Below are 27,403 nucleotides of genomic sequence, written 5' to 3' on the forward strand. Positions count from 1 at the left end.
GTGTGTGTGTGTGTGTGTGTGTGTGTGTGTGTGTGTGTGTGTGTGTGTGAGGGTATGTGTGTGTATGGGTATGTGTGTTTGGTGATCTGGAGCCCAGCCCCAGTACAGCAGGGTCTCAAGATGACCATGGAAATAGCAGTGAAAGGACACACACAGTGTGAGCACACACGGCCCAACATAATTCCATGACATAGCAAGACTGGGATTTCCTCTTCTGTTTCAGTCTGTACTTACTCAGCTTTTATCCCCAGGGCTTAGTGCTGTAAGGGAGTGGATTTCCTCAAGTGCTCTGGATAAAGTGCTTCTTCCTCTGTTATCTCCCTTGTCAATAGAAATTGCTCCACTGTGTACGTGGATATGAAGATGAGCCATGTATATATGACATAGTATCTTGACCAAATGAAACAGGCATTAAAATGACATTTTCCCTTCGTGATAATCCCGTGACATTGAAAGTACACTAGTTTCTCCATTTAATTATTATGGGACCATGAAATAATTCCCAGGAGCCTGGAGGGTGTAATGCTCCTGCCTCTTCCTCCCCCCATGTTTAGACTTTGTGTGGAGGTCTTTTATCTTGGGTGGGCTGGGGTGGGGCTGGTGTTGATAATGAGAGCAGTCAGTGGTTAGAGTCGGAGGACTCACTGCAACATACATGAGTGGACACCTGCCTTCTAAGGTCAGAAAACTAGATGCGGCAGCACCAAGAACCCCAAGTAGTGGTCTTGTGAGGGCTAAAGGCGGCCCTCTGGCAGGATGAGAAAGGAGACTTGGCCAGCATGAGTGTCTGTTTTTCGGATGAAATGAGTCAGTCGTAAAGGAGGCTTGTGGGCTTCTCCACCACCCCGGATGCTGGGGGGCTGTTCGTGTGAGGGCTGGGGGCAGGAAGCACACTGCAAGGTGTCAGGGGGTTCACCTGGCACAACTGACCTGTTGTAGGAGGGACCAGGAGTGTCCGCTCATGACTTCTGTGGGTGGTGGTGGGGCTCACTAAATAGGGTCTCCATTCACTTCCTTTGGGGAAGCGCTTCCATCTGAGAGTGCAAGGCAAATCCACAAGGAGAGGGAAATAGACTTACAGTGCTGTTGCATTTTCAAGTAACTTAGCTAGCAGCTTTCTTTGTCAACATGCTTGATCCTAGACTCTTGAACCAAAGCTAGTGCTTGTACCCCCCCCAGAAGAGACTAATGATTGTACCCCCCAGAAGATACTTCCAAGTGCACACACGCACGTGCAGGCATCCATACAGTGGGCACACTCATACCTCAGGGGTGAACAGTTTCAGTTGACTAGCTCCTTTTTGGGGAGGTTATCCAACTCTCACCCACCTCAAACTCTCCACCCTACTCTGGGCCAAGTGTTGTGAGCTTTATTTCTGCCACATTATGAGCTACTGAGGCCTTTCGTTGACCAGCCTAGGAGCCTGACAACCATATGCAGTGTCACTGTTGTGCAAGATTGATCCCCAGATTTTCAGTTGGCCTTTGCAAATTCTTCCGAAGCACGGGGCTGCTTGTTTTGACTCCCACAGCCTGCTAAGTAGACTTCACTCCCATTCGGGTCTGTTCTTACAACTGGTATTTCCAAACCTCTTCTGTCTGTGATTACAAAATGGCACCACATTTACCTTTACTCCTAAATTGCAATGACTTCAAGACCCTCGTCTGTTCAAACAGCATTGGGGTGCTTTAAATATTTCCACAAATTAGTCATGATTTTCCCCTTTGCCCAAAGGAACCTCATTGCTGGCAGTGCCCACCATGAGAACACCAGAGTCTGTGCCAATGGAACTCTCTCCAGCTGCTGCCAAAGCCATTGATTTAGTTGCCAGGGCTGGACTGGGTTTCATGCAGAGGTGGGGAAAAGACCTGCCTCATTTCTGTGTCTTTTTGTCACCTAGGCCCTCAAATTGCTCTGTGCATGCCTAGAATCTCTCAAAGTGATCTTGAGTCTCTTGAACATCCTTTTCAGATTCTGTACCTCCCACTTTGCCCAGAGTCCTATCCAGTCTCCTGTGAAAACAGTTTTGTTTGGGACCTTGTCCTTCCAACCAGAGGGGCTCAGTCACTGCCCAGCACCCAGCTTTATGGGGCCCAACCCCAGCTACCACCACCCCCATAGTCGGTAAGCCCGATCCTGACCAATCTCCTCGCTCATTCCCCGGGGTGTAAAACACATGTCACATATCCCTGGGCATAAAAGGCTACTAGTGACAGTGGGACAGAGTATGGTGGGGCAGGGCCAGGGTGTGCAGGAGTCGTGTCTGGGTCCCACTGCCACTGACCAGCATGTTCAGTGACATGTTGGATAGTTCCACGCATAGCAACGCCCAGTGAAAACTTGGAGCATATCACTGGGCAGAGCCTGTGAGAGTGTTCGGGATAACCTCCTAAGGAGCCACTAGCCTTGGCAGAATAAATTGTTCCTGCCAGGTGGAGAGATAGTGCCAATGTAGCAGATCCTTACTACCCAATGTGTGTGTCACTGGGATGAAGGGCTGGGCATCTAAGACCAAACAGGCACTTAAGAGCTCCTTCCCTGTCTTCGTGGCTTTGCATCCAAGTCTGAGTTCTGTCTTGTAACCCACCATCTCTTGGGTACAGTCCGAATATAAGACCACTTTGTTGCTTCTTGTTAACCATCAACTTAACCTTTACTTGTTGTTTCCCCAGTGCTTGTGGGCTGGGAGAATTGAAAAAATCTGGGTCCTGGGTCCTGGTTTCTGGAGAATGCTGTGTTTATTTGATTTGGAGTGATGGGGTTTTTATTTATGCCGGCGGGGGCAAGGGGTGGGGTGGGGTGGGCAATTGACTGTCCACACCCTCACTGCACGAGTTCTGCTGGCTAGTCTGTAGTGACTCAGACTGCAAGCAGGAAACTAGCATAAATGCTGTTCACCCCTGATCGAAAGGCTGATGCCCTGTCGGTGACCAAGGAGGGCCGACACCGAAACGGTTTTTGAGCTGTAAGGACTCCACGCATTCAAGAAGATAGTTTTGCCTCCGCTTACCTTCCATTTCTTCTTCCTTGCCAACACGCCCGTTTGTGGCACCCCACGTGTCTCTTCCTCACCGTGTGGGAGTCTAGCAGGGCTGTGATGGGGTTCACAGACGGCCCCCCTCTGGGCAGCAGTCTTCCTCCCCACAGACAGCTGTTTGGTTCTTGGTGCTTTTAGCTCATCCAGCAGTACTACCTGGTCACTTCCTTGGCCCTAGTACACCCCTTCTTCTCCCTTGCTGCTGCATGCGGCTCTCGTAATTTCCTGATCGGTCTCTGTGGTCTTTCATACCCTTGCCAGGGATTTCCATAGCTCAGGTCTGACCTTGTCTTTTACTTCCTTCACTGGCTTCCAATTTTTTAAAGACAAAAAAAAAGACAACTGGGAATTTTCAAGACCTTCCACGTTCTTGTCCCCAACCTGGCCCTAGAGCCTTATTTCTCCCTAAATGGTCATTCCTAATCTATTCTTAAAAACACATTTGCCAGGGCACCTGGGTGGCTCAGTCTGTTAAGCGTCTGCCTTTGGCTCAGGTCATGATCCCAGGGTCCTGGATCGAGCCCAGCATCGGGCTCCCTGCTCGGTGGGAGGCCTGCTTCTCCCTCCTCCCTGCTTGTGTTTTCTCGCTCACTTGCTCACTCTTTCTCAAATAAATAAATAAAATCTAAAAAAAATAAAAAATAAAAGTAAATAAAAACTAGTTTGCTTCTGTGTACCTGTCCCTGTTGCTTAGGATGCCTTTCTGACATCCCTCCCTGTTGTGGAAATCCGTTATAATCCCCTTGATAGCCCCTTCTCTGAGAAACCCTCCTGGATCCTTCTAGTCTGAATGCACTTCTTACTCTGACCCCACAGAACAGGGGGGTAGCTGCTCTGTCCTTAGCACTCGGCAGAGCCCGGGGCATACTAGGTGCTCAGCGATTCTTTGCTGAATGGATGCCTCTTTTTTCTTTCTTTTTCCCTCCTCTCCTCTTTTCCCTCTCTCTTTTTTAAAGAGTTAGCTATACCACATCTTGGACTTCTTGGCATCCCATTTTCAAACACGCTATCCTTTTGCCTGTGAATTAGGCTTTGCTTCCTGGTTGCTGGTGTTGCAAATGCAGTCCCTATGGAGCAAAGATGCAAATCTTTGCAACTAGCTCAGCCTTGGAGGGCAGGGCCTTTGTTCTTGCTTTTTTTCATAAGCCCCACTGCATCTAGCACGATGCCTGGTAATTGAGGGAGTGTGCCGAGAAATCTCCAGAAACATCTTTGATTGCCTATGGGAGGCCCCATGTGCCATTCAAAACAAACATGCTTTGGCATTACTCTTCTTTAGTTTTATGGTTATTTTTGGTTAGGGAGTGTGATTTACTTACCGTGTAATTTTTTAGGTGTACACTTTTATGATTTTTAATGTTTATGTAGTTGTATGACCACCAGCATAACCAAGATAGAGAATATTCTCCCCACCCCCATTCTCTCACGCTTCTTCTCCTCCTACCAATCCTGGGCAATCACTGATACCTAAATAGTTTTGCCTTTTCCAGAATGTCATATAAATGGAGTCATGCAGTATGTGGGTTTTTGAATCTGGCTTCTTTCAGTTACAATCATGCTTCCTTTTTTTTTTTTTTTTTTTTTAATTTGATAACGTGGACCCTAACCGACACTTTATCTGCGCCGCCTTTCTCGTAGCTGGGCAGGGGCCACGCACGGGGTGTGGACGGGTCTGTGCGAACTGCCAGCATCTGAGTCAGCCCTACCTTTGCAGCCTTATTAGTGCTTCTTTGGACCGAGGGTCCCAGCTGCTTTGTCAAACCCGCTGACCCTCCGTCCCCTCCTGTCCCCCCGTGGTGGCACCTGGCCTCCGACAGCCTTCTCCCCGGGGTCCTGACCGGTCATCCCCATCGCCGTGGGGGGCACTGTGGAGGGGGGAAGCTGAGTAGATGGGGTGGGTGACCACTAAATTCCTCCCTTGGGGAGGGGGCCGGGTGACAAAGGTCAGGCCTCTCCTGGCTAAAACAACAGAAGTGGTTCCAGCTGCCGAACAGCTGGAGGGGGACGTCTGCTTTCCCTCAGCAGCGTGAAAAGCCCTTTAATCGGGGGCGTGCTGTTGTCAGGCCCCGCGGTGAAGGTGTGTCGAAGAAGAGCAGACACCACCGCGGCTGCAGACCTCCCCTTCCCTTTGACCTCCCTTATCTTCCCCCTTCCATCTTCTCGCACCCCGCTCCGAGGCCGCCAGATCGAGACCCTCCTTTGCACCTGTGTAAATGCAGTGGCGGTGGGGTCAGGGAAGGGTGAGAGCAAGCTGGCAGAAATCGGGATGTGGATTTTCCAAGCAGATGATGGATTAGATAGCGGGCGGGTGAGTGACGTTTTAATGTGAAATTGCTCTTCGTTCCCAAAGATGTGCAGGCCCCGGGGGGAAAAGACCAAAGTGGGGTTTTGCAGCTGGTGAAGCAAGTGACAAGAGGTGGATAGTCCCTGGTCAGAGAGTCAGGGGCTGAGCTGCAGCTAGACGTCTGGAATGCGGTTCTCTACTGCTTCTTCCAGGCACTGGCTCCAGGAGCGGCTTTTTTCTCCTTTCAAAAGCAGAGTTACCTCCCAGAAATGCTTTGTAGTGCCTGAGCTCTAAAAGCTTGAGCCGGACTTTGACTTACAAACGTGCGGGGGGGTGGGGGGGGGGGGGGGGGGGATATCCCTCCCTTAGGCAAGCTTGCTTTGCCTGCGGACCCTTCTCCTCTCCTGCCCACCGAGGGGCCGTCACCGAAGACCCCGGCCCCTGCTGCCAGAGCTAACAACAGAGCCCCCCCCGCCCCCCACCCCCGGCCCCCGGCCAGCCTCGGGCACAGCGTTTCCTCCTGCGCCAAGGGAGGCCATGAGTGTAGTAGAAAGATCTGGCCCTTTCCGGGCAGACATAAAGAATGCTCTGCCACTTACCTGCTTGGCCTGACTGGGCCTCGGCTTTGTCCTTGTTCATTGGATCAGTTAGTATTTCTTGAGTGCCCACTTTGGGCAAGGCCCCTGCTGGGCACGAGGGATCCAGCGATGTGGCCCCCAGATCTTGGTGACTGGGCAAGAAACATAAAGTTAAACTGCTGGTCATTGAATTGCAATTGTGACACAGGAGGCTTGTCACAGGGGTCCCATCTGGGAAGTCAGTGCCCCAAAGAAACAGCATTTGCACTGAGACTGGAAGGTTGAATAGGAGGTATGAGGTTGGGGCCCAGTCCAGGGAGAAGGAACTCTCCCAGGACCAGCGAGTCCAAGGCAGGAAGGAGCAGAGCCGTGGGGCTAAATGGGGGCCCGGGCGTGAGGGGCATTTACTGTGCTCGTCACCGACACGGCAGGTACACTGGTAGGGATCACTCCCTTTCCCACCCCTTCCAAGTAGAACTTTGCCGTTTGGGCCGGGAGACTTGCCATGACTTACAATGTTAATTCTGTGGAAAAGTGAATTCAGGGTGTCAAAAACGTGACGTATAATAAATGAATCACTGATACCATTTTATCATCTGGCAGTTATTCTTAGTCAAGTGCATGCACAAAGTGGCTGCAAGACAAACCAGAGTGTGAATCACATTGGCTGGATCAGAGTTTTCTCTTGACACATACTCATTTCAGGCACAGCAAGCCCAAGCCTCTCAGATTACTGTCTACCTTATGGAGGGGAATACTTATCTGCAGGGTAGTAGGAAGGCTTCGGGGGCCTGTGTGAGGAGGAGTCCCACTGGGCCAGCCTCACTTGGCTACCTAATGATGATATCTGCCGTGGGTATATGGGTCCTAATCTCAGCCACCCCGGTACATTCCCTTCAATGTCTTTGTGATTTCTCTTCCTTTAATCCAAGGGAAAAATCCTGTGTTTAATGTATGGCTTTCCTTATCTAATAGATGTTCCTTAAAAGGAAAGAAGAGAACAAACAGCTTACATTACTCTCTGTGTTTGAGAGTTTTAACCTTTTGGTAGTCGTTGGACAAAGAATATCTCTTTTCACGGTACATGATAAAAAAAAGGGGGGAGTTTTTTTTATCCAGGATATGTTTTCGGTAAGGTTTGACAGTCACCCCATTCATTCTCAAACCTGTATTGGACCACTGCTGTAGATCAGGCACTGCGTTAGGCCCTGCACATGCAAAGAGGGACAAGGCGGTCCTTCACACACATGTGAACACACAAATGATGGTGCAGTGTGTTAAGGGCTTGGGTGGAAGTATGAACACAAGGCTGCAGGAGCTCCAAGGAGCTAAATAATGATGATGTTTAAACATGAAAATGTTTGCTCTTCAGGATGTAACCTCCATGCAGTATGGAATTTGAACTGGAACGGGGAGGAAAGGTTGGTGGTGCAGTCAGACATTTGGGCCAGAGATAAAGGACCGAACGAAATCATCATGGATAAATGAGGAAAGCCTGCTGGAGAGAGAGGCCCAGCCAGCCCTGCCTAGTTATTTCAGATGCTCTGACCAAGGCTCCAGGGAGGGACGCCACAGGGGCTGTTCCAGGCCCAGCCCTGCTCTCAGCTGAATGTAGTCCAAGTGTGTTACTTCAGTTGACACCATGTGGAGCAGAAGAACCTCCCAGCTGAGCCCAGCCAATCCATGGACTTGAGAGAAATGATTAGTTGTTTAAAGTCACTGAGTACGGACGGGGGTGGTTTGCTTTGCAGCAACAAAGAAGCAAAGCAAAAATATTAAAAGTGAGTAGCAGAAGCTGTGTTATGCGCACATTTATTAAAGAGAAACCTCAGATCCGTTGAGTTTGGCCTGTGATTTTTGAACCTGATATCATAAAGGGGAATGCCCTTTGCTGCTCCGAATGGTGGCCTTCACATTTCTAAGCCCAGTGGCTGGGCCAGCGCCCTGGTTGTTTATAATGTCTCCTGCCTCCTCTTCTACGCCTGGGAAAAACTGAGAGATAAGCCTGTTAGCAGGAAAACGCCAATTTAGAATTTCAGATACTGGTTAAATCAGCATGGTACAGGTGGAAGTTAAGACTGCAAAGCCAACTCCATATTATAAAGGATCAAACATCTCCTAGATGGAACCTTAGGCTGCCTCTGCTGTTCCCTATATTGTCATGGAAACCTGGCACTCAGTCAAACCTGGCACAGCTTGTGGTACCCACGTGGCCTCTCTGTGCAAAAGCTGTGGCAGGGTTTGCATTCTACTCTGCTGGAGCCTGAAGGCTAAGATAGGCATGTGTGCGTTTCAGACAGAAGGGGTTGTTGGTCTGACACTGATTTCATCTACCTCCGTCTCCTCTATGGAGAAGACAGTCCCCAGTCAGTAGCTTACTTTTCCACTAGGAAGGAGGGATTGTTGATGTGTATTTCAAGTGCTTGTTCTACTTTACAAATGTGAGCAGAACACAAACTGCTGTGTGTTTGCTTTGGAATCATTCACTCCCCAAGGAGAGAGGGTGGGAGTAGCAGATGATTGCAAACTCGAAATTGTCCTGGCCCCTTTTGTTTGGTTTCCGTATTACACAATCATATTTAGCATAATTGTTTTGTTTTTGTTGTCTTTTGGTTAGGAAGAAGGAAGGGAATGTATGTGAGGATTTTTATGAAAATACTATACCCCCCTCCCCCCAGGGGAAATGGTCCATGCTTTGTCTAGCTGGGGAGACAACTTGCACCCACCCAGCACCAAAACCTTCCTTCAACCATGGCTGCTCTTGAGCCCACAACTGATGTCTGTGGCTCGGGCGTTCAGGTTCCTGCAGGGTGACTCAGACTCTGAGTTTGGTCTGTGTGCTGAGAGAACTGACTCCGGCCACAGGTTGGCACTTGGGACCTGTAGCCTGAGCTCCTGACTCCACAGCAGAGAGGAAAAAGCCACCTTTGTGACTTCAGGTAGACTGAGGAACTCCTGGGATGTGGTGCTGTTGATCAATAAGTAATGAACCAATTTCATGTCCAGCTTCAAGATGTGGAAATTATCCTCAGGCTCTGCTTCTTTTTTGCCTTGGTCCAGTGGGTCTTAGCTTGGCTCAACTAGGAGAAGTTCCAGGGAGGATGAGCCTCTCTCTCCCCCTCTATTGCTGTGCTCTTGGGTATGGTAGCCCCTAGCCACACGTGGCTATGCAAATGTAAGTGAACTAAAATTAAATGCAACCAAAAATTTAGTTCCTCGGTTGCATTAGCTACAGTTTAGTGCTTAATAGCCACATGTGGTGTGTGGCCACTGTGTTAGACGGCACAGATATAGAACATGTTTTTCATCACAGAAAGTTCTGCTGGACTGTGTGGTTTTAGCATTGCAGAGTCCCTAGGATTAAATCCTCTCTGGGTCCTGCAGTGTCCTGTTCCCTCGCTGTACGGCCACTCTCTGCTCACTTGTCTCCACCCTAGAGTGCAGGCCCAGTGGGGGCAGGACTGTGAGGGTTGTTCTTGCCTGCCGGGCCTCATGCAGTGCTGGGTGCGTAGTCCTGGCTTATTGAAGACAAAAGTAGGTGAATGGATGGCTGAATAAACAGTGTTTGTGGACTCAAAGTAATCCCCTTGGGCCCTGGAGGTTTGGGTGATCATATTAGGGCATAGACGTCCTATTAAAAGTTCATTTTATAGAACTCATCGCCTTTTTCTTTTTTTTTTTTTAAACAACCACAAATACACACAGTTCCTAAAACAGATGAAAATGAGACACCACAGACGGTGGAAGACAGTCTTTTAGCAATGGCCCCATGCTGTCTCGGAACTTTTTTACTTGGCCTCAGGGACCAGTAATTTCTAGATGGAACCTTTTGAGAGCCCTTGTGGAGGTGGGAAGGATCTCCATGTGTTGGGGTAGGTGGGGCTTCTTCTGAAACTCTTTAACCTGTCTATTTGCAGACAGAATGTTCCCCCAGTCATTAAGCTGGTCTCTGGCACAGCTGCCGTGGCGTCTCTGTTGGCCCAGAGCTAGCCATTTCCAAACCAAATTTATGGCTTGTAGTTCAATGCCACGGAGACGCCCACAGCTCTCTTCTCCCGTGAGCTGAGGAAGAGAGAACAGGGCAATCTCCTTGAGTTTGAAAAGACACTTTGTCTTTTCCGATCCCTGCCTTTTAAGGTGAACAAGGGCCCTGTGAGGAGCTTATCCCACTAGGCTTCTAGTGCCCGGAAGGCAGGCCTGTCTTGTCTGGATCTTCAGCGGTTGGCGGCTGGCACACAGTAGGCTCTTGGTAAACGGTTTTTGACTTTGGGAATCCAGTTTTGCAACTGGGTCAGAGCTCCTACTTGCGGCCTTCCTCTGTAATAATGAAAAAGGCGGTTTTGGTGTAGCTGGAAGCAGAGCTCTGAGCCAGGCTGTGGGTGTTGGATCCAACACTCACACATATGTGCTTGGAGGGGTCGCCGGGCTTTGGTTTCTTCATCTGTAAAAATGAGGATTGTAACTTACCCTGCCTCATAGAGTGACATTAGTTAACGTGTCATAAGTGATACCCAACTATCAGCTTTTATTATTATTGTTCTTCAGACTTAAGGTCTGGCCACCCAAATCCCTTTGTCACCAAGGATGAGTTCCTTGGTTTTCCCAGGCATTAGAAGATACAGACAGTTCTGTCCTTGTCTGACCATGAGAAAAAAAGGGCATGTTGCTCCTTGGCCCCTGCTAATTCCCATGGCAAAATAACCTAACAAGGTAGGTCTTAACGAGCAGGTGTCACTTCAGATAAGTAGTGTCTGGATCCACAGGTGAGAAAACAGTCATGTGATAACAACAGCACCTTGACCTGCTCTCGGACAGTCGGGGTCACAGGTTGGCCTGGAAGCCTGGGTGGGAGGGTACCAATGCCACCTCTGGCTGGGCGCTGGCTCTTCACCGGGTGAAATTACAGAGCCAGGTCTGGCGGCATTTCTAGGCCACAGACGGGTTAGGAATGGGTCTGGGAGGGCCACACAGAGGGAGGGAGAGAGACATTTGAGGCCAGCTTTGCTGGTTGCAGCCACCTGTGTCCTGTGCCCATTCAGGATCCCGTGGCCAGGGCTTCCCAAGCCTGCCTCATTCAGCTGGACCTTTGCGTTCCAAGTTTTCCATGGCGCACCGTTGGTGGTAGATGGGGAGGCCTGTGGTGGCAGAGAGGTCTGGGAGGGGTAGGAGAGAAAAGCCCCACCTCTCAAACTCAGAGACAACTTAAATTTTGAGATGGAGCCGGGGCAGGAAGCCGTGGAAGACCTCTGCCCACCATGTAATGTAGGGGGGAGAGGGGGCGGGAGCATGGCCCAGTGACCTCCTGGGGTGGCAGGAGCCCACAGGCCGGACCTGTCACACTGCACCGGCTGGTTTGGAGGGGATGCCATGTGGGAGATGCTGCTACAAGATCTTATTCATCCTTCAAATGCTCGAATGTCCCAGCTTTGTTCTAGACGCTGGGGATGTATTCACAGGCAAGATAGACATTCTCCTTGCCTTTGCAGGTTTCAGAGTTGGGGATTCCATTGTTAATCAGATAATATAGCTCACCATCACAAACTGTTAAGTGCCGTGAAGGAAAAGTGAGGTGTGAGAGGGTATTATAGGGGACCTGTGCTCATCTGTGAGAGTCAGGGAAAGCCTCCTAAAAGAGATGATATGAGCCAAAATCTGAAGTAAGGGTGGGAGGGGAGGGAGAAGGGACAGTGTGTCCAAAGGCCTGGAGGGAGGAACAAATGTAGCTTATTTGGGAAATGGAAAGCAGGCCAGTGTACCTGAGCAGTGGTGAGCAAGGCGGGGACAAGGCCGTAAGAGCTGAGGCCAGGGAAGGGGCCCCAGGGTCAGATTCTGCCAGGCCTAGGAGACCATGCGAAGGTCCCCAGGGTGATGGGACACTGCTCTAGGGTTTAAAGCAGGGGCAGCCTGAGGGGAGTGAGGCTGGGGATGCCATGCAGGGTTGAGGTGTGGATGATACCACCCCTGGCCGCTATCTAGTGAGCTTAAACTCTTCCCTCCGTGTGGCAGCCTGGGAGGTAGTGGGCTTCCTCTGGATATGGCTCTCTATAGTATTGGCTTCAATCGCAGAACACTAGACTCTATTATGAGACACTATCAGGACATTTTCCTCTGGGCTTGGGCAGGACTCAGGTTGAACGGTGCACGTGGGAGCCCTGAGGGTCTGCAGGGAAGACAAGTTGCACTGTCCATCCTGAGGAGGCCGGCATGGTTTCAGCCCTCAGCTGCTCCCTCCCTGTGCTGAGCAGCCAGCACCCAGGTGTGAGGTCAGGGTAGCGGAAGGGACTGGTTTTATAGTTGGGAGTCAGTCTGTGTGCTAGTGGATGGGCTTGGACTCTCTGGGAATTTGGCCAATATGGGGGTGTATGTTCCTAGTGCTCCCTTGAAGGGGGTGATGCTGCCTCCAGACTCCCTCTGCTGTTCTGGAAAAGGGTCAAGTTCTCATTTATTTGCTTTGCACAAAGGGCCTCAAGATACATCTGAAACAGGGGTTGTACTCACACCTTCCCTAAACCCTATGAGCTTGGCATGATTATTCAGTCAACTCAATTATCACCAATAGCCAGGTGTGCCCATGACATTGCCATGCATTATTGTGGGATATGCATTCTGTCAGCTTGTACTGGTAGAGAGCCTTGAGTGGACCTACAACTCTGCTATTTAGGGGTGGATAAGTGTGGATCCAGCTCTCAAAGCCCATGCAGCCTAATCATGGGTTATTCAACAGAAGTTCATGGATTATTGTATGATCCAATTATTTTCCAGCTGTATCCTATAGTTGCTAACAGGGGTTCACTGATAAAAGGGTTCATGGTCAAATAAGTAAGTGGGAGATGCATCATCCTACGTGCCCTTTGATCTGCTTATCTCTTGCTGTGTAACAAGATACCATAAAACTGGATGGCTTAGCACAACAGTTTATTGTCCCTTACAGCTCCATGGGTTGACTGGGCTCAGCTGGGCGATTCTCACTTGGGGTGTCTCAGGCAGTTACTTATTTTTATCTGGTAGCTGCAATCAGATAATAGTGGGGGGTGGACTCATCGAATGGCTTCTTCACTCACTGGTGTCTGTGCCTGGGTTGGTTGGGCATTTCTCTCTGCCCATAGTTCTGTCACAGGCTAGCTTGGGCTTCCTCATAGTGTGGCGGTCTCAGGGTTGTTTGGCTTCCTGCGTGGTGGCTCAGTTCCCCCAGAGTGAGTGTTGCAAGAGGCCTGGGAGGAAACTGTAAAGCTCAGGAGTCCCCAAACCTCATTTGCATAGCATGTTATTGGTCAAATTACTGAGGCTAGTCCAGATTCAAGGGGAGGGAATTAGCAAAATGGGAGGAGTAGCACATCATTTGCTGCTATCATGATGCATAAGAACGTACCAAAGATGTCTGAGAAGTCCTGCAGTAAAGAAACCATCAGAGCGCCTGGGTGGCTCAGTTGGTTAAGCGACTGCCTTCGGCTCAGGTCATGATCCCGGAGTCCAGGGATTGAGTCCCGCATCAGGCTCCTGGCTCAGCGGGGAGCCTGCTTCTCCCTCTGACCCTCTCCCCTCTCATGCTGTTTTTCTCTCTCTCTCAAATAAATAAATCAATAAAATCTTAAAAAAAAAAGAAACCTGTTTAACTCAGTATTTCCCGATTTGATGATGATTATCTTTTTAAATCAGGAAATCCCTTTCTCATAGAAAATCACTTGTATTTTGCCAGAGAGCAGTAGGCAGAAATTGAAGGGTGATCGAGTTGCGTCTCCAAACTACTTTCTAATAAATTAAACTCTCCAAAGATGGAATGTAGAGTTTGCTAGTGAGTTCCTGATTTGGGGAAGTACCCAAATAGGGTTATGTGGCCACGTGCAAGGATGGAGAGGCTGAATATCCTGGTGGTGAAAGCTTTGATTTGACTTCTGACTGATCTAGGTTCAAATCCATCACTTATAGCTGTGTAATGTTGGACCAGTTACCTCTTTCTGGCTGGAGTTTCTTTATCTACGAAACAAATAGTTCCTATTTCACAGGGCTGTTGCTAGGATTAAGGAGATCCTGCCTGTGAATTACTTAGCATGGGATGCTTTCCTTGGTTAGACTTTGTGGCTCCATTCCACTTCTAGGGTTTAATAACTGGGTTTATTCTGGACTTGCTCCCCCAGGCAAACCAGTATTGTGAGACATGGACTCACCCTTACTTTTCTTGCAAAAGTAACCTCGACACCCTTTCACTTTTTTCCAACCTAGTTCCTCATAAGCGACCGTGACCCTCAGTGCAACCTCCACTGCTCCAGGACTCAACCCAAACCCATCTGTGCCTCCGACGGCAGGTCCTATGAGTCCATGTGTGAGTACCAGCGAGCCAAGTGCAGAGACCCTACCCTGGGTGTGGTACATCGAGGCAGATGCAAAGGTGAGTGTGTGTACATCCACCCAGCAGAGAGGAGGCTCCCAGGCGCCACCGTGCCCTGCAGGGGGCGCTGTCTGTGGGGGAGGCTGAGAATGAGTCTGTTACTTGTGTTGCTTGTGTTTCTCCATTGGGGAAGAGGGGAAGGAGAACGGGCCTACCGGAAGGAATGAGCATGATTATGTCTTTCAAACACTGCCACCAGGCTAGGGCTTAGAGAGATGGGGCTGCTATCTGGCTAGAGCTATTTATTTTTATTTTTTATTTTTGTAAATGGAGCTGCTTAAAATAGCAAGACATTATTGTTGGCTCCTGAATAGGGAGGGCTTCCAAATTGTTGGCCAACAGATGTATTTTGTTTGGGCTGCTCATATGTTTAAAAATATTAAAAACATTTGCGACACATTTAAAAATGGAGAGATTCAACATAAAAATCTGGATTTTTGTACTTCTCATAAATAATTGGAAGCTCGTATTAGGTCTGTGTTCCAGTATTCCACAGGGAAACACATGGCTAGACCTGGGCGGCAGCTTCCTCCTTTGAGGGGGAGGGCTGTTCTCTAATTGTGGTACCGCCAAGCTGAGTGCCACTCTTTGCACACCTGGTTCAGCTCCCTAATTTATATCACGTTCCTCTGCCCTGTAGATATTTGCGTTTGCGATCCCTGGGGCTGCTTAGAGCTGTTGTAGGAATTGTGTGAGATGAAACAGGCTGCCCTAGAGCTTCTGATCTTCCAAAGAAAGTGCTTGCAATTCTGGAACTCTAAAACATCTTTGAGACCCCTTGGGCCTGCAGGTTTTTTCAATAAGCCCAGTGAAAAATAATAGAGGTGGGACTTTTTTTTTTTCCCATGGGAGGCGCTAAGGGTACTTGGGAGAAAAAAAACATAAGCAGAATCTGGTATAAATGCACCTCCCTAACTTTTCTAAGAATAACACTAAGAGGAAGGTGAGGCTGAGCAGCACGTACCAGCCACTGCCCTTGTGTTGGTAGAAAAGCCAGTTGGAGGTATGGGGGCTCTCCCTTCTGCAGAGAGGGTTTTCCCTCAGCTTTCCTAGTACTGGGCAGCCATTTTGTCTCATGGCTCCAGTGTGGATTCAAGCAGAGTACGAAACTCGCGCCTCCTCTCCTCTTATAGACGCTGGCCAGAGCAAGTGTCGCCTGGAGCGGGCTCAGGCCCTGGAGCAAGCCAAGAAGCCGCAGGAGGCGGTGTTTGTCCCAGAGTGCAGTGAAGACGGCTCCTTTACCCAGGTGAGGCCTTGGCCAAGTCTCTCAGACCCATTTCCTGGACTGAGGCCGAGGGGAGGTGCTTGAGAGTGGGAGGGCCCCTCAGAGCCTTTGCTTTCTGGGAAACTGCTGAGGGCTCTTTGACACCCCCTGTGCTACCTTCTGGTGCCTGCACTCCCCCTCCTGGGCCCCCCATGCCATCCCTTGCCAGCTGGCAGTGGGTCCTGAAAAGGGGCATGGAAGTCCAAGCCAGGAAACCAGCATTGCTTGGTCCCCGTCCTCCCTGCTGGCTGTCTCCGTTTTTCTCTTCTGTCAAATACAGGCTGATTATTTTTCTTATCCCTGCCAGTTTCCAAGGGCAACCCTGGTAATCCCTTCACTGTTTATTTCTACCCCTTCTTCCTACCCCTAGTGCTTGAACAAAGCAGTGCTCCCTTTGAGTACACATTGTACCGTGATTCTTGGAGTGTGTGTGTGTGTGTGTGTGTGTGTGTGCATGTGTGTGTGTGTGCATGCATGCATGTGTATGCATGCACTCAGATTTAAAAATTGCCTTTTGGGCAGTCCCACCTCTCATCCTGCATGGTCTTCTGGTTAGTTCTTTGTGTAAAAGTAATGTTGGCCACGTTGATGTTGGCACAACTGTTTCTAAAACACAAGTAGCACGAGATAATGATTGCCATCATTATACATAATCATGGTCATTACGTTGTACATATTATTATATGTTACTATTGTTATGATTGTTATTAAATAGGAGTATTACTATAGCTTATCTCATGGGGCTGTGGTGAGGATTTAAATGCGTTCGTGCATGAACCACACTTGGAACACATAGATGCTATTTAAATATCCTGCATTTTCATCAGCATTATCCCCATATCCACTCTGGTGCTACTCCTCACGTCTTCCCAAGATGTTATGGATGATGTCGCTTAAGGAAAGTAAAACCTTTTCTTGAACCTTCCCCTCCTCCATTTTTTATTTATTGTGTATTCTGGTGAAAAGAAGGCAGGTGATGTTTGTGTATATGTTTGAAACTGCACTGCTGAGAAATCACGTGTAGGGGAGAAAATCAGACTTCTCTCAACTTAGTTTAGGGCCGAGAACGGGGCAGGGTGGGGGTAGAGGTCGTAGGGAGAAGGCGAAGTTGATGGCCATCATTTTTCCCTTTCTCTACGATCGTGTCACCCCCGTGTGTTGCTTGTGAGAAGGTTGGCTCCTGCCCTTCTGGTTCTGAAGTGCTTTCTGCCTTGTGACACACAGCTGCTGGTCAGCTTTGGTTTCGGCGAGGCCGGTCCGGACCAGGTGGTGTTTGCCGGCAAAGGAACTTCTAGATTAATCCGGGCAGAATTGCTAAATGAGGGGGCCCCTGAGGTTCAGCAGAGGTTGGATAGACAGTCAAGAGCCCCTTCATTTGTTTGACACGCTAAGCACTGCCATGTGTCTGCAAGCCCGGGGCTGGCTCGCCGTGGTGGGCAGCCGGCGGCCTGACAGCCCGCTCATCCCCGTTACAGTGATTGAAAAGGATGTGCTTTTTCCCTTGATCAAAGAAGCTGCAATAGCTTCACGAAAGGAGCCTGCCTCTTTGAGTGTGCTTCAGTAACAGGGACAGGCTGCCCGAAGGCTGTGAGACAGAGTGTTTCTCCCTCCCCCAGCCTCCACTATCGCTTAGCCGGACTTTTTTGTTTTGTTCTCTAAGACCAACATCCAGAGACCAGCTGTGTTACTTTAATATTCTTTAGAATATTGATAGGCACGCATCCTGATGTTATTACCATATTTTAGCCCTGTGAATTATTACATGGTAATGGGCTCTTGAAGTTTATGGAGGGAGCAAGGGGACCCTAATAGGACTGGATTTGTTTGGCATGGGGCACAGCTTGGGACCACGTGAGTGGGCTGGTTTTAATGGGGTTCACATGGGATGCGGTGGTCTCTGTTCGCTTCTTTGTTTGCTCTGTCCTTGTCCCTCCCCAGCCCGAACCCCAACCCACACAGCAGGGTGGTGCGTGTTAGGTCACGTGCAACTTTGAAAAACCTTGATACCTAGCCTACACCCCAAAGGCTGGGAGTGGGCCCCAGACATTGTGTTATTTTAAGCTCCCCAGGTGATGATAGTGTCTGGTCAAAGTTTTGAATGACCCGCTGTTGTCATCACTCTTGTTCTTGATTGCATCCTTGGAATGTGGAGTTCAGGCTCTCTGGGGACCTGTGGAGCCAGGTTGGGAGTCAAGCGCTTTGTCCTTTCCTATGGCCTTATCTGTTTTCTCTTCTGGGTGTCAGGAACGTAATTCCTGACATCTGTTCTGCCAAGGCCTCTGCCAAGCAGTTGTCTGGTGCCCAAACCGATTAACTGAAAGCTCAGCTGTAGTGGAAGGGTATTGGATTAACACCACCAGGAAACGTTGGCTGGAGCCTGTCAAGCTGGTGCATCACTGAGTAATAATGATGGCTACTCTGCGGAGTGCTGCTTGGTGCAAGGCACCAAGTTTTAGAGCCGTTAATCTTCACTGGAACCCTTTGAGGTAGTTATTAATACCCTTATTTACAAAGGAAAACTCAGTTTCAGAGAGGTTGAAAAACTGGTTCAAGGTCACTTACTCTAGAAAGGGTTTGTGCCCAGCCCTACCTAATTTCAAAGCCTGGGCTTTTAATGTTTTTATGCTATAAAAAGTGGCCTTGATGTGTGTGTAATTCATATTCATCACCATTGTTATTCCAGAAGTCCCCGCTGTGATGCTAGTGGCCAATCCATAAAGGAAAAAAAAAAAAAAAGAAAAAATCCTTTTGATTACAGAAATTTTCAAATATACAAAAAGAAATAATAGTATAATGAACTCCATGTACCCGTTACCCAGCTTTAACAATTACTAACGTGTGGCTGATTCTGTTTGATTTCTGTCTTGTTTTCATCTCCTACCCCGAACTGGACTGTTTCAAAGCAAATCCCAGACACAGTATTGTTTTCATCTCCAACATTTAGGAGTTCTGTTCTGGGCTGTGTGCTAGTTGCCATGGAGGGTTCAAGAAATGTCAGGACTTGTGCCTTCAAGGAGCTTTCGTTGAAAAGATAAGAAAACCAGTGATAAAGTGGCTAATATACATGGTTGTATTTCACATGGTTATATTTCAAATGCCCATTTACAAGTCAGTAAATTGGAATTCCAAGTGCATTTTATTGTTGAAAAAATTTATACCAATTAAAAGTTTCTGAAAAGGGGCACCTGGGTGGCTCAGTTGGTTAAGTGTCTGACTCTTGATTTCAGCTCAGGTCAGGATCTCAGGGTCGTGAGATCAAGCCCCACAGTAGGCTCTGCGCTCAGCGGGGAGTCTGCTTGGGATTCTTTCCCTCCTCTCTGCCCCTCCTCCCTACTCTCTCTCTAAAATAAATAAATCTATTTAAAAAAAGTTTCTGAACATAAAACCTTAACCAAAACTAAAAGACAAATGACACTTAGTAGCCTTAATGACAAAGGGCTAAAATATGAAGAATTCTTACACACCAGAAAGAAGATCGTAGTAGAAAAGCAGGCAAGAGATACCAACCAGCAGATCACACGGTAGTAACAAATAGCCAATAAGTGAATATGAATCCTGACATTTTCCTTAATAATTAAGGAAATACAAACTAAAAATGTCATTTTGCTTACCAAATTGTTAAAAATTGGAGAAAAGATAGTAATATTCAGGCTTGAATATTACTAACTATTGAGAATTACTAAAGGGAAAATCTACCCTCCCACATTAGTTTGGAAAGTAAATTGGCATTGACATTTTGTGGGATAATTTTTCAATATGGGTCAAAAGTCCTTAGATGTGCCCACATCTTGTGCCTACGCTTCCACTTCTAGGAATTTATTCTAAGGAAACATTAAGAATATGTGCAAATACTTAGCCCCATGGATTTCCATCTAAGTTCTGCTTATAGTAGCAAAAATTTGGAAACAATCTAAACATCCAGTAATGGAGAATCACTTAAATTAGGCATAATTTATACTCAGTTCATAGCTGCTGCACTCTGCAGCTAGTAAAACGATGTGTTATAGAGGCTCATTTTACGTAGTGGGTGTATGTAGGTATGTTAGGGACTTAATTCATCAAATTAAAAAGAGAACTATTTTCATTTTGTTCTAAATAGAAAAGTTATATATGCTTTGTAAAAAAGGAATTCTGATAATGAAGAAGTATGTAAGGTAGAAAGGTAGAGCCGATGATCTTATCTCCTTGAAAAAGCAACAGTTGGGGTGCCTGGTGGCTCAGTCAGTTAAACGTCTGCCTTCGCCTCAGGTCGTCATCCCAGGGCCCCAGGATCGAGCCCGGCATCGGGCTCCCGGCTCGGCGGGAAGCTTGCTTCTCCCTCTCCCTCTGTCTGCCACTCCCCCTACTTGTGTGCGCGCTCTCTATCTCTCTCTGTCAAATAAATAAATAAAATCTTAAAAAAAAAAAAAGAAAGAGCAACTGTTGAGTCTCTAACCCTCCAGTTTTTTCCCTTTATATACTTATCATTATTTAGGACAAAAATCGTATAATATATATCTTCTAATAACATTTTCTATTAAAAAATTAATAACTAATACAATTTTATTTATTTATTTTAAAGATTTTATTTATTTATTTGTCAGAGAGAAAGAGAGAAAGTGAGCACAAGCGGGGGTGGAGGGGGTGGCAGGCTCAAGCACAAGCAGAGGGAGAAGCAGGCTCCCCACTGAGCAGGGAGCCCCATGCGGGACTCTGATCCCAGGACCCGGGGATCATGACCTGAGCTGAGGGCAGACGCTTAACCAACTGAGCCACCTAGGCGCCCCTCTTTTAATAACATTTTCTTAAACTAATTACATTGTGGATTTATTTTCATGTTACATATAAATCTACCTAATTCTAAGAATTTTATTGAAGTGTAACTGAGATACAATGTAATATTAGTTTTGGGTGTACAACATAGTGATTCAACTTTGGTAAACATTGTGAAATGATCACCTCAGTAAGTCTAGTTACCATCTGTCACCATACAAATTTAATACAGTAATACTGATTACATTCTCTGTGCTCTACATTACCTCCTCATGACTCATTTATTTTACAATTGGAAGTTTGTACTTCCTGTTCCCTTGACCTTTTTCATGCCCACCAGCCCCGCTCCCCTCTGGCGACTACCAGTTTGTTCTCTTTATCTGGGCTTTGTTTTGTTTGTTTGTTTTGTTTCCTAGATTCTACATACACGTGAAATCATGCAGTATTTGTCTTTCTCTGACTTATTTCACATAACATAGCTTTCAAGATCCATCTGTGTTGTTACAAATGGCAAGATTTTATTCTTTTTATGGTTGAGTAATATTCCATTGCACACACACACACACACACACACACACCATTCATCTATTGTTGGACCCTTAGATTGTTTCCATATCTTGGTTATTGTAAATAATGCTGCAGTGGACATAGGGGTGGTTATATCTTTGTGAATTCGTATTTTCATTTTCTTTAGATAATACCCAGAAGTGGAATTATTGGATTGTATGGTAATTCTATTTTTAATTTTTTGAGGAGCCTCCATATTGTTTCTGCAGTCATGGACCAATATACATTATCAACAACAGAGCACGAGGGTTCTCTTTTCTTCACATCCTTGCTAAGACTTGTTATTTCTTATCCTTTTGATACTAGCCATTCTGGCAGGTGGAAGGTGATATCTCATTGTGGTTTTGATTTGCATTTCCCTGACAATTAGTGATATTGAACATCTTTTCATGTGCCTCTTGGCCATCTGTATGTCTTCTTTGGGAAAATGTCTATTCATATCCTCTGCACATTTTTAAACTGGATTGTTTGGTTTTTGTTATTAAGTTGTTGTTCTTTATACATTTAGTTATTAACCCCTTATTGAATATATAGGTTGCCTTTTCATTTGGTTGATGGTTTCCTTCTCTGTGCAGAAGCTTTTTGGGTTGATGTAGTCCCATTTGTTTTGTTTATTTTTGCTTTTGTTCCTCTTGCCTTTGGAGTCAGATAAAAAAAAAAAACATTGCTAAGATTGATATCAAGGAGCTTATTGCCTATGTTTTCTTCTAGGGCTTTTATGGTTTCAGGTCTTACATTCAAGTGTTTAAGTCATTTTGAGTTTGGAGCGCCTGAGTGGCTCAGTTGGTTAAGCTTCCAACTCTTAATTTTGGCTCAGGTCATGATCTCAGGATCCTGAGATTGAGCCCCACGTCAGGCTCTGCAACTGGGTGTGGAGTCTGCTTAAGATTCTCTCTCTCCCCTTCTCCCTCTGCCCTTCCTCCTCCTCTCTCTACCTCTCTAAAGTAAATAAAAAAAATAAAAATAATCCATTTTGAGTTTATTTTGGGGAATGGTGTAAAATAGTGGTCCAGTTTTGTTCTTTTGCATGTGGCTGTCTGGTTTTCCCAACACGGTTTATTGAAGAGACTGTCCTTTCCCCATTGTATATTCTTCCCTCCTTTGTCATATATTAATTGACCATATAGGTGTGGGTTTATTTCTGGGCTCTTGATTCTAGTCCATTGGTTCATGTGTCTGTTTGAATACTAATACTGTACTGTTTTGATTACTATAGCTTTGTAGTATAGTTTGAAATCTGGGAGTGTGATACCTCTACCTTTGTTCTTTCTCAAGATTGCTTTGGCTATTAAGGGGCTTTGTGATTCCATACAGTTTTAGAATTATTTGTTCTAGTTCTATTAAAAAAGCTATTGTAATTTCGATGGGCATTGCATTGAGTCTGTAGATTGTTTTGGGTAGTGTGGACATTTTATTTATCTTTAGATTTTATTTCTTTTTCAATTTTTTTCTGGATTTTTAAAAATTAATTTTTTTTAAGTTTTTGATGTAGTGTTCAATGATTCATTAGTTAAGTAAAACAGTGCTCATCACAATGTGGACTAATTTTAACAATATTAATTCTTCTAATCCATGAACGCAAAATATCTTTGCAATGTGGACTAATTTTAACAATATTAATTCTTCTAATCCATGAACGCAAAAATATCTTTGCATTTATTTGTGTCTTTCTCAATTTCTTTCTTTAATGTCTTATAGTTTTCAACGTATAGGTCTTTCCCCTCCTTGGTTAAGTTTATTCATAAATATTTATTCTTTTTGATGCAATTGTAAATAGGATTGTTTTCTTGATTTCCCTTTCTGATATTTTATTATTAGTGTATAGAAACACAACAGATTTTTGTACATTAATTTTGTATCCTGCAACTTTACAGAACTCATTTATTAGTTCTAACAGCTTTTTTGGTGGAATCTTTAGGGTTCCCTCTATACAGTATCATGTCATCTGCAAATAGTGAATGTTTTACTTCTCCTTTTCCTATACTTTATTTCTTTTCCTTGCCTAATTGCTGTGGCTAGGATTTCCAATACTATGTTGAATAAAAGTGGGGAGGGTGGGGCTCCTTGTCTTGTTCCTGATCTTAGAGGAAAAGTTTTCAGCTTTTCATCATTGAGAATAATATTAGCATTGGGTTTGTCATATATGGCCTTTATTATGTGGAGGTACATTCACTCTATATCCACTTTGTTGAGAAGTTTTAATCATAAATGGATGTCAAATTTTGCCAAATACTTTTTCTGCATCTGTTGAGATGATCATATTATTTTTATCTTTCATTTTCTTAATGTGATATATAACTTTGATTGATTTGTGGATATTGAACTATCCTTGCATCCTTGGAGTAAATCCCACTTGATCATGGTGTATGATCCTTTAATGTATTGTTGAGTTTGGTTTGCTGATATTTTGTTGAGGAGTTTTGTATCTATGTTCTTCAGGGATATTGGCCTTTAATTTTCTTTTGTTGTTGTCCTTGTCTGGTTTCAGTGTCAGGGTGATCCTGGCTTCTTCTTTTTTATTTTTTAAAAGATTTGTATTTATTTATTTGAGAGAGAGAGAGAGAAAATGAGTGGGGAGGAGGTGCAGAGGGAGAGGGAGAAGCAGACTCCCTGCTGAGCAGGGAGCCTTATGTGGGATGACTTGATCCTAGGACCCTGGGATCATGACCTGAGCAAAAGGCAGATGTTTCACCAACTGAGCCACCCAGGCGCCAGTGATGCTGGCTTCTTAAAATGAGTTTGGGAGTGTTCCCTCCTCTTCAACTTTTTGGAAGAGTTTAAGAAGAAGGGTGGGTATTAAATCTTCTTTGAATGCTTGATAGAATTCACCAGTGAAGCCACCTGGTCCTGGACTTTTGCTTTTTGGGAAGATTTAGCTTCAGTATCCTTACTAGTGATCAGTCTATTCAGATTTTCAATTTCCTCTTGATTCAGCTTTAGAAGATTGTATGTTTTTGGAATTTATCCCTTTCTTCTAGTTTGCCCAATTTGTTGGTATGTAATTATTCATAGTATTCTCTTATAATCTTTTGTATTTCTATGGTATATGTTGTAACTTCTCTTTCACTTTTTATTTTATTTGAGTTCTTTCTTTTTTATTTTCTTGGTGAGTCTAGCTGAGGGTTTGTCAATTTTATTTATCTTTCCAAAGAACCAGCTCTTAGTTTCATTGATCTTTTCTACTGTCTTTTTATTCTCTATTTTATTTATTTCTGCTCTAATCTTCTTCCTTATACTACCCTTGGGTTTCATTTGTTCTTCTTTTTCTAGTTCCTGTAGGTATAAAGTTAGATTGTTTATTTGAGATTTTTCTTGTTTCTTGAGGTAGGCCTGTAGTTCTATGAACTTTCCTCTTAGAACCATTATAGCTACATCCATAGATTTTGCTATGTCATTTTTCTGTTTTAATTTGTCTCTAGGTATTTTTTGATTTCTTCTTTGATTTTTTTTTTCTGGTAGTTTTTCGGTAGCATGTTTAATTTCCAAGTGTTTTTGGTTTTTCCAGTTTTCTTCTTGTAAGTGATTCTTAGTTTCATACCATTGTGGTCAGAAAAGATGCTTGAAATGATTTTAATTTTCTTCAGTTTATTGAGATTTGTTTTGTGGCCTACCATGTGATCTATCATAGGGAATGTTCCGTGGGCACTTAAGAAGAATGTATATTCTGCTGCTTTTGGATGGACTGTTCTGTGTATATCTATTAAGTCCGTATGGTCTAATGTGTCATTTTCTGTCTGGATAATCTATCCATTGATGTAAGTAGGGTGCTAAAGTCCCCTGCTATTATTGTATTGCTGTTGATTTCCCCTTTTATGTCTGTTAATACTTGCTTTATATATTTTGGTGTTCCTATGTTGGGTATATATATATATATATTTATAAATGTATCTTTTTGATGGATTAACCTCTTTATCATTACATAATGCCTTTCTTTGACTTTTATTACAGTCTTTGTTTTAAAGTCTATTTTGTTATATATAAGTTAGCTACACCAGCTTTCTCTTGTTTTCCATTTGCACGAAGTATATTTTTCCATTCCTTCACTTTCAGTCTGTGTGTGTCCTTACTTCTGAAGTGAGTCTCTTCTGTATAGGCAGCGTATAGATGGGTCTTGTTGTGTTTTTTTCTTTTTTATACATTCAGCCACTCTATGTCTTTTGACTGGAGAATTTAGTTCATTGACATTTAAAGTACTTATTGATAGATATGTAATCATTGCCATTTTGTTAATTGTTTTCTGATTGTTCTTGTAGTTTCTCTGTGCTCCTTTTTCTCTCTTCCCTTGTGGTATAATGTCTTTAGTGTTATGTTTAGATTCCTTTCTCATTTTATTTTATGTATTACTATAAGTTTTGCTTTGTGGTTACCACAAGGTTTACATAGAACATACTATGTATATAACAGTCTACTTTGGTTGATAGCAACTTGAATTTGGATACATTCCAAAAGTCCACATTTTTACTATCACCCCCCAAGGTTTTTATGTTTTTGACATTACACTTTACCTCCTTTTATTTTATATATCTTATAACTAATGTCGTTTTAGTTAATTCTACTACTTTTGTCTTTTAACCTTCACACTGGCTTTATAAGTGACTTAATCACTACCTTTACTATATATTTACCGTTTCCAGTGAGATTTTTACTTTTGCATTTTTTTGTTGTTAATTAGTGCCATTTCTTTTTAGTTTAGAAGAAGTCCCTTTAACATTTCTTATAAGGCTGGTTTAGTGATGATGAATTCTTTTAGCTTTTGCTTATCTGGAAAACTTTCTCTCTTCTTCACTTCTGAATGATAACCTTGCCAGGTAGAATATTTGTGGTTGGAAGTTGCTGAAAAGTCTGTTCATAGCCTTGTGCAGTTTCCCTTGTATATAACAAGTTGCTTTTCTCTTGATGCTTTTAAGATTCTCTCTTTAATTTATGACATTTTAATTACAATGTGCCTCGGTGTGGATCTCTTTGGGTTCATTTCATATGGAACTCTCTGGGCTTCCTGGACCTGGATGTCTGTTTTTTCCCCCCAGGTTGGGGAGTTTTGGCAGATAAGATTTCTGCCCCTTTCTTTTTCTCTTTTCCTTGTGGGACCCTTCAAATGTGAATGTTATTCTGCCTGATGTTGTCCTATAGGTCTCTTAACTTATCTCCATTTTTACAGTTCTTTTATCTTTTAAGGTTTTATTTATTTAGGGAGAGAGAAAGAGAGAGAGAGAGAGGAGGGGCAGAGGGACAGGGAGATAATCTCAAGCAGACTCCCCACTGAGTGGGGAGCCTGACGCATGTCTCAATGCTGGGCTTGACATGGGGCTTGATCTCACAACCCTGAGACTATGACCTGAGCCAAAATCAAGAGTTGGACGCCCAACCAACTGAGCCACCCAGCTGCCTCTGAAATTCTTTTTTTCTTTTTGCTGCTCTGTCTGGGTGAATTCCAATGCTTTGTCTTCCAGCTCGCTGATCCATTCTTCTGCTTCATTCAGCCTACTGTTGAACCTTTCTCGTGTATTTTTCAGCTCAGTTTTTGTATTCTTTAGCACTGTGACTTCTGTTTGGTACTTTTCCTATCTCTCACTGAGAAGTTCTCACTGAGTTCCTCCATTCTTCTCCCAAATTCAGTGAGCATCTTTATGATCATTTGAATTCTTCACCAGTTTGATTACTTATCTCTGATCATTACAGAGGTCTTTTCCTGAGATTTTGTCTTGTTCTTTCTTTTGGAACATATTTCTGTTTCCTCATTTTGTTTGACTCCCTGTGTTTGTTTCAATGCGTTAGGCAAAACAGCTATCTCTCCCAGTTCTTGAAGCAGTGGCCTTGTGTAGATGATGAACCTTATATATAGTTCAACTTTGCCCTAGTTCTTGGTTGTCTCCTGAACTTTTGTGATTGTCTAAACAACCTGATTTATTCTTGATATGCCCCTGTTGTTGAGGGTATGTCAAGACCTGTCAGTGGTACAGGGGAAAGAATCTCATTTAGCACCAAGTTTCAGGCCGACTGGAAGCCAGACCCTCAGGCAGCAGCTTTTAGATGCTTTTAAAGAATATGTATATGTATATATAGTCCTGTGGGGCTGCAGTCAAATCCCTACCAGCCTCCAGGTCACGGGATCCAGAGGTGTCCCCTGCGTGACAGTTGCAAAACTCGGGGCTCCAGATAAATATATAAACTCCTTTCTGGGAGGTTTTGTCAAGCTGTTGCAAGGCCAAGGGTTGTGCAAGAATGGTGTCTCCCTGCTTATGATCCCTGGGAGTGCCTCAGTAGCCTCTAGCAATGTGGGAAACCTGAATCCTGTCCCACAGGCTGTAGCTCTAGGATAAGTAAATAGGCCTTTTTCACAGGAAGACTGGGTACGTGTTTCAGTCTGCTGTCTGGGCTGTGCCTGCACAAGGTGTTGGCCTGCTGGGAACTGTCTTAGAATTTATAACTGTCTGTTATAGTCCCTTGGAGCTCAGGAAAGCCAGCCCCCTTGGCCACCAGGGCCAGGCAGACAAGGGGTATCCCCTGTGCAGTTTGTGTGCTCTGACTTTGGCA

General features: G+C 45.1%; 1 protein-coding gene and 1 long non-coding RNA gene across 4 annotated transcripts in view; one reads left to right on the plus strand and one right to left on the minus strand.

The window, feature by feature from the left end:
• SMOC1 (SPARC related modular calcium binding 1) overlaps nucleotides 1–27,403 on the plus strand; it is a 150,150-nt gene that overhangs the window by 55,161 nt on the left and 67,586 nt on the right. For all 3 annotated transcript variants that reach the window (XM_073895427.1, XM_073895428.1, XM_025870476.2), the window contains exons 2-3: nucleotides 14,121–14,286; nucleotides 15,420–15,532. In XM_073895427.1, the coding sequence (XP_073751528.1) occupies nucleotides 14,121–14,286; nucleotides 15,420–15,532 (279 nt within the window). The remainder of the gene's footprint in view (nucleotides 1–14,120; nucleotides 14,287–15,419; nucleotides 15,533–27,403) is intronic.
• Nucleotides 5,346–6,032, minus strand: LOC112822736 (uncharacterized). Its single transcript, XR_003207769.2, has 2 exons — nucleotides 5,922–6,032; nucleotides 5,346–5,563 (listed from the first exon to the last, which is right to left on the minus strand). It is a non-coding gene; the product is annotated as an uncharacterized lncRNA (long non-coding RNA).

This window comes from Callorhinus ursinus, unplaced genomic scaffold (assembly GCF_003265705.2).
Source record: "Callorhinus ursinus isolate GAN/ISIS: 27379988/994484 unplaced genomic scaffold, GSC_fseal_2.0 scaffold8, whole genome shotgun sequence".
Lineage (NCBI taxonomy): Eukaryota > Metazoa > Chordata > Mammalia > Carnivora > Otariidae > Callorhinus > Callorhinus ursinus.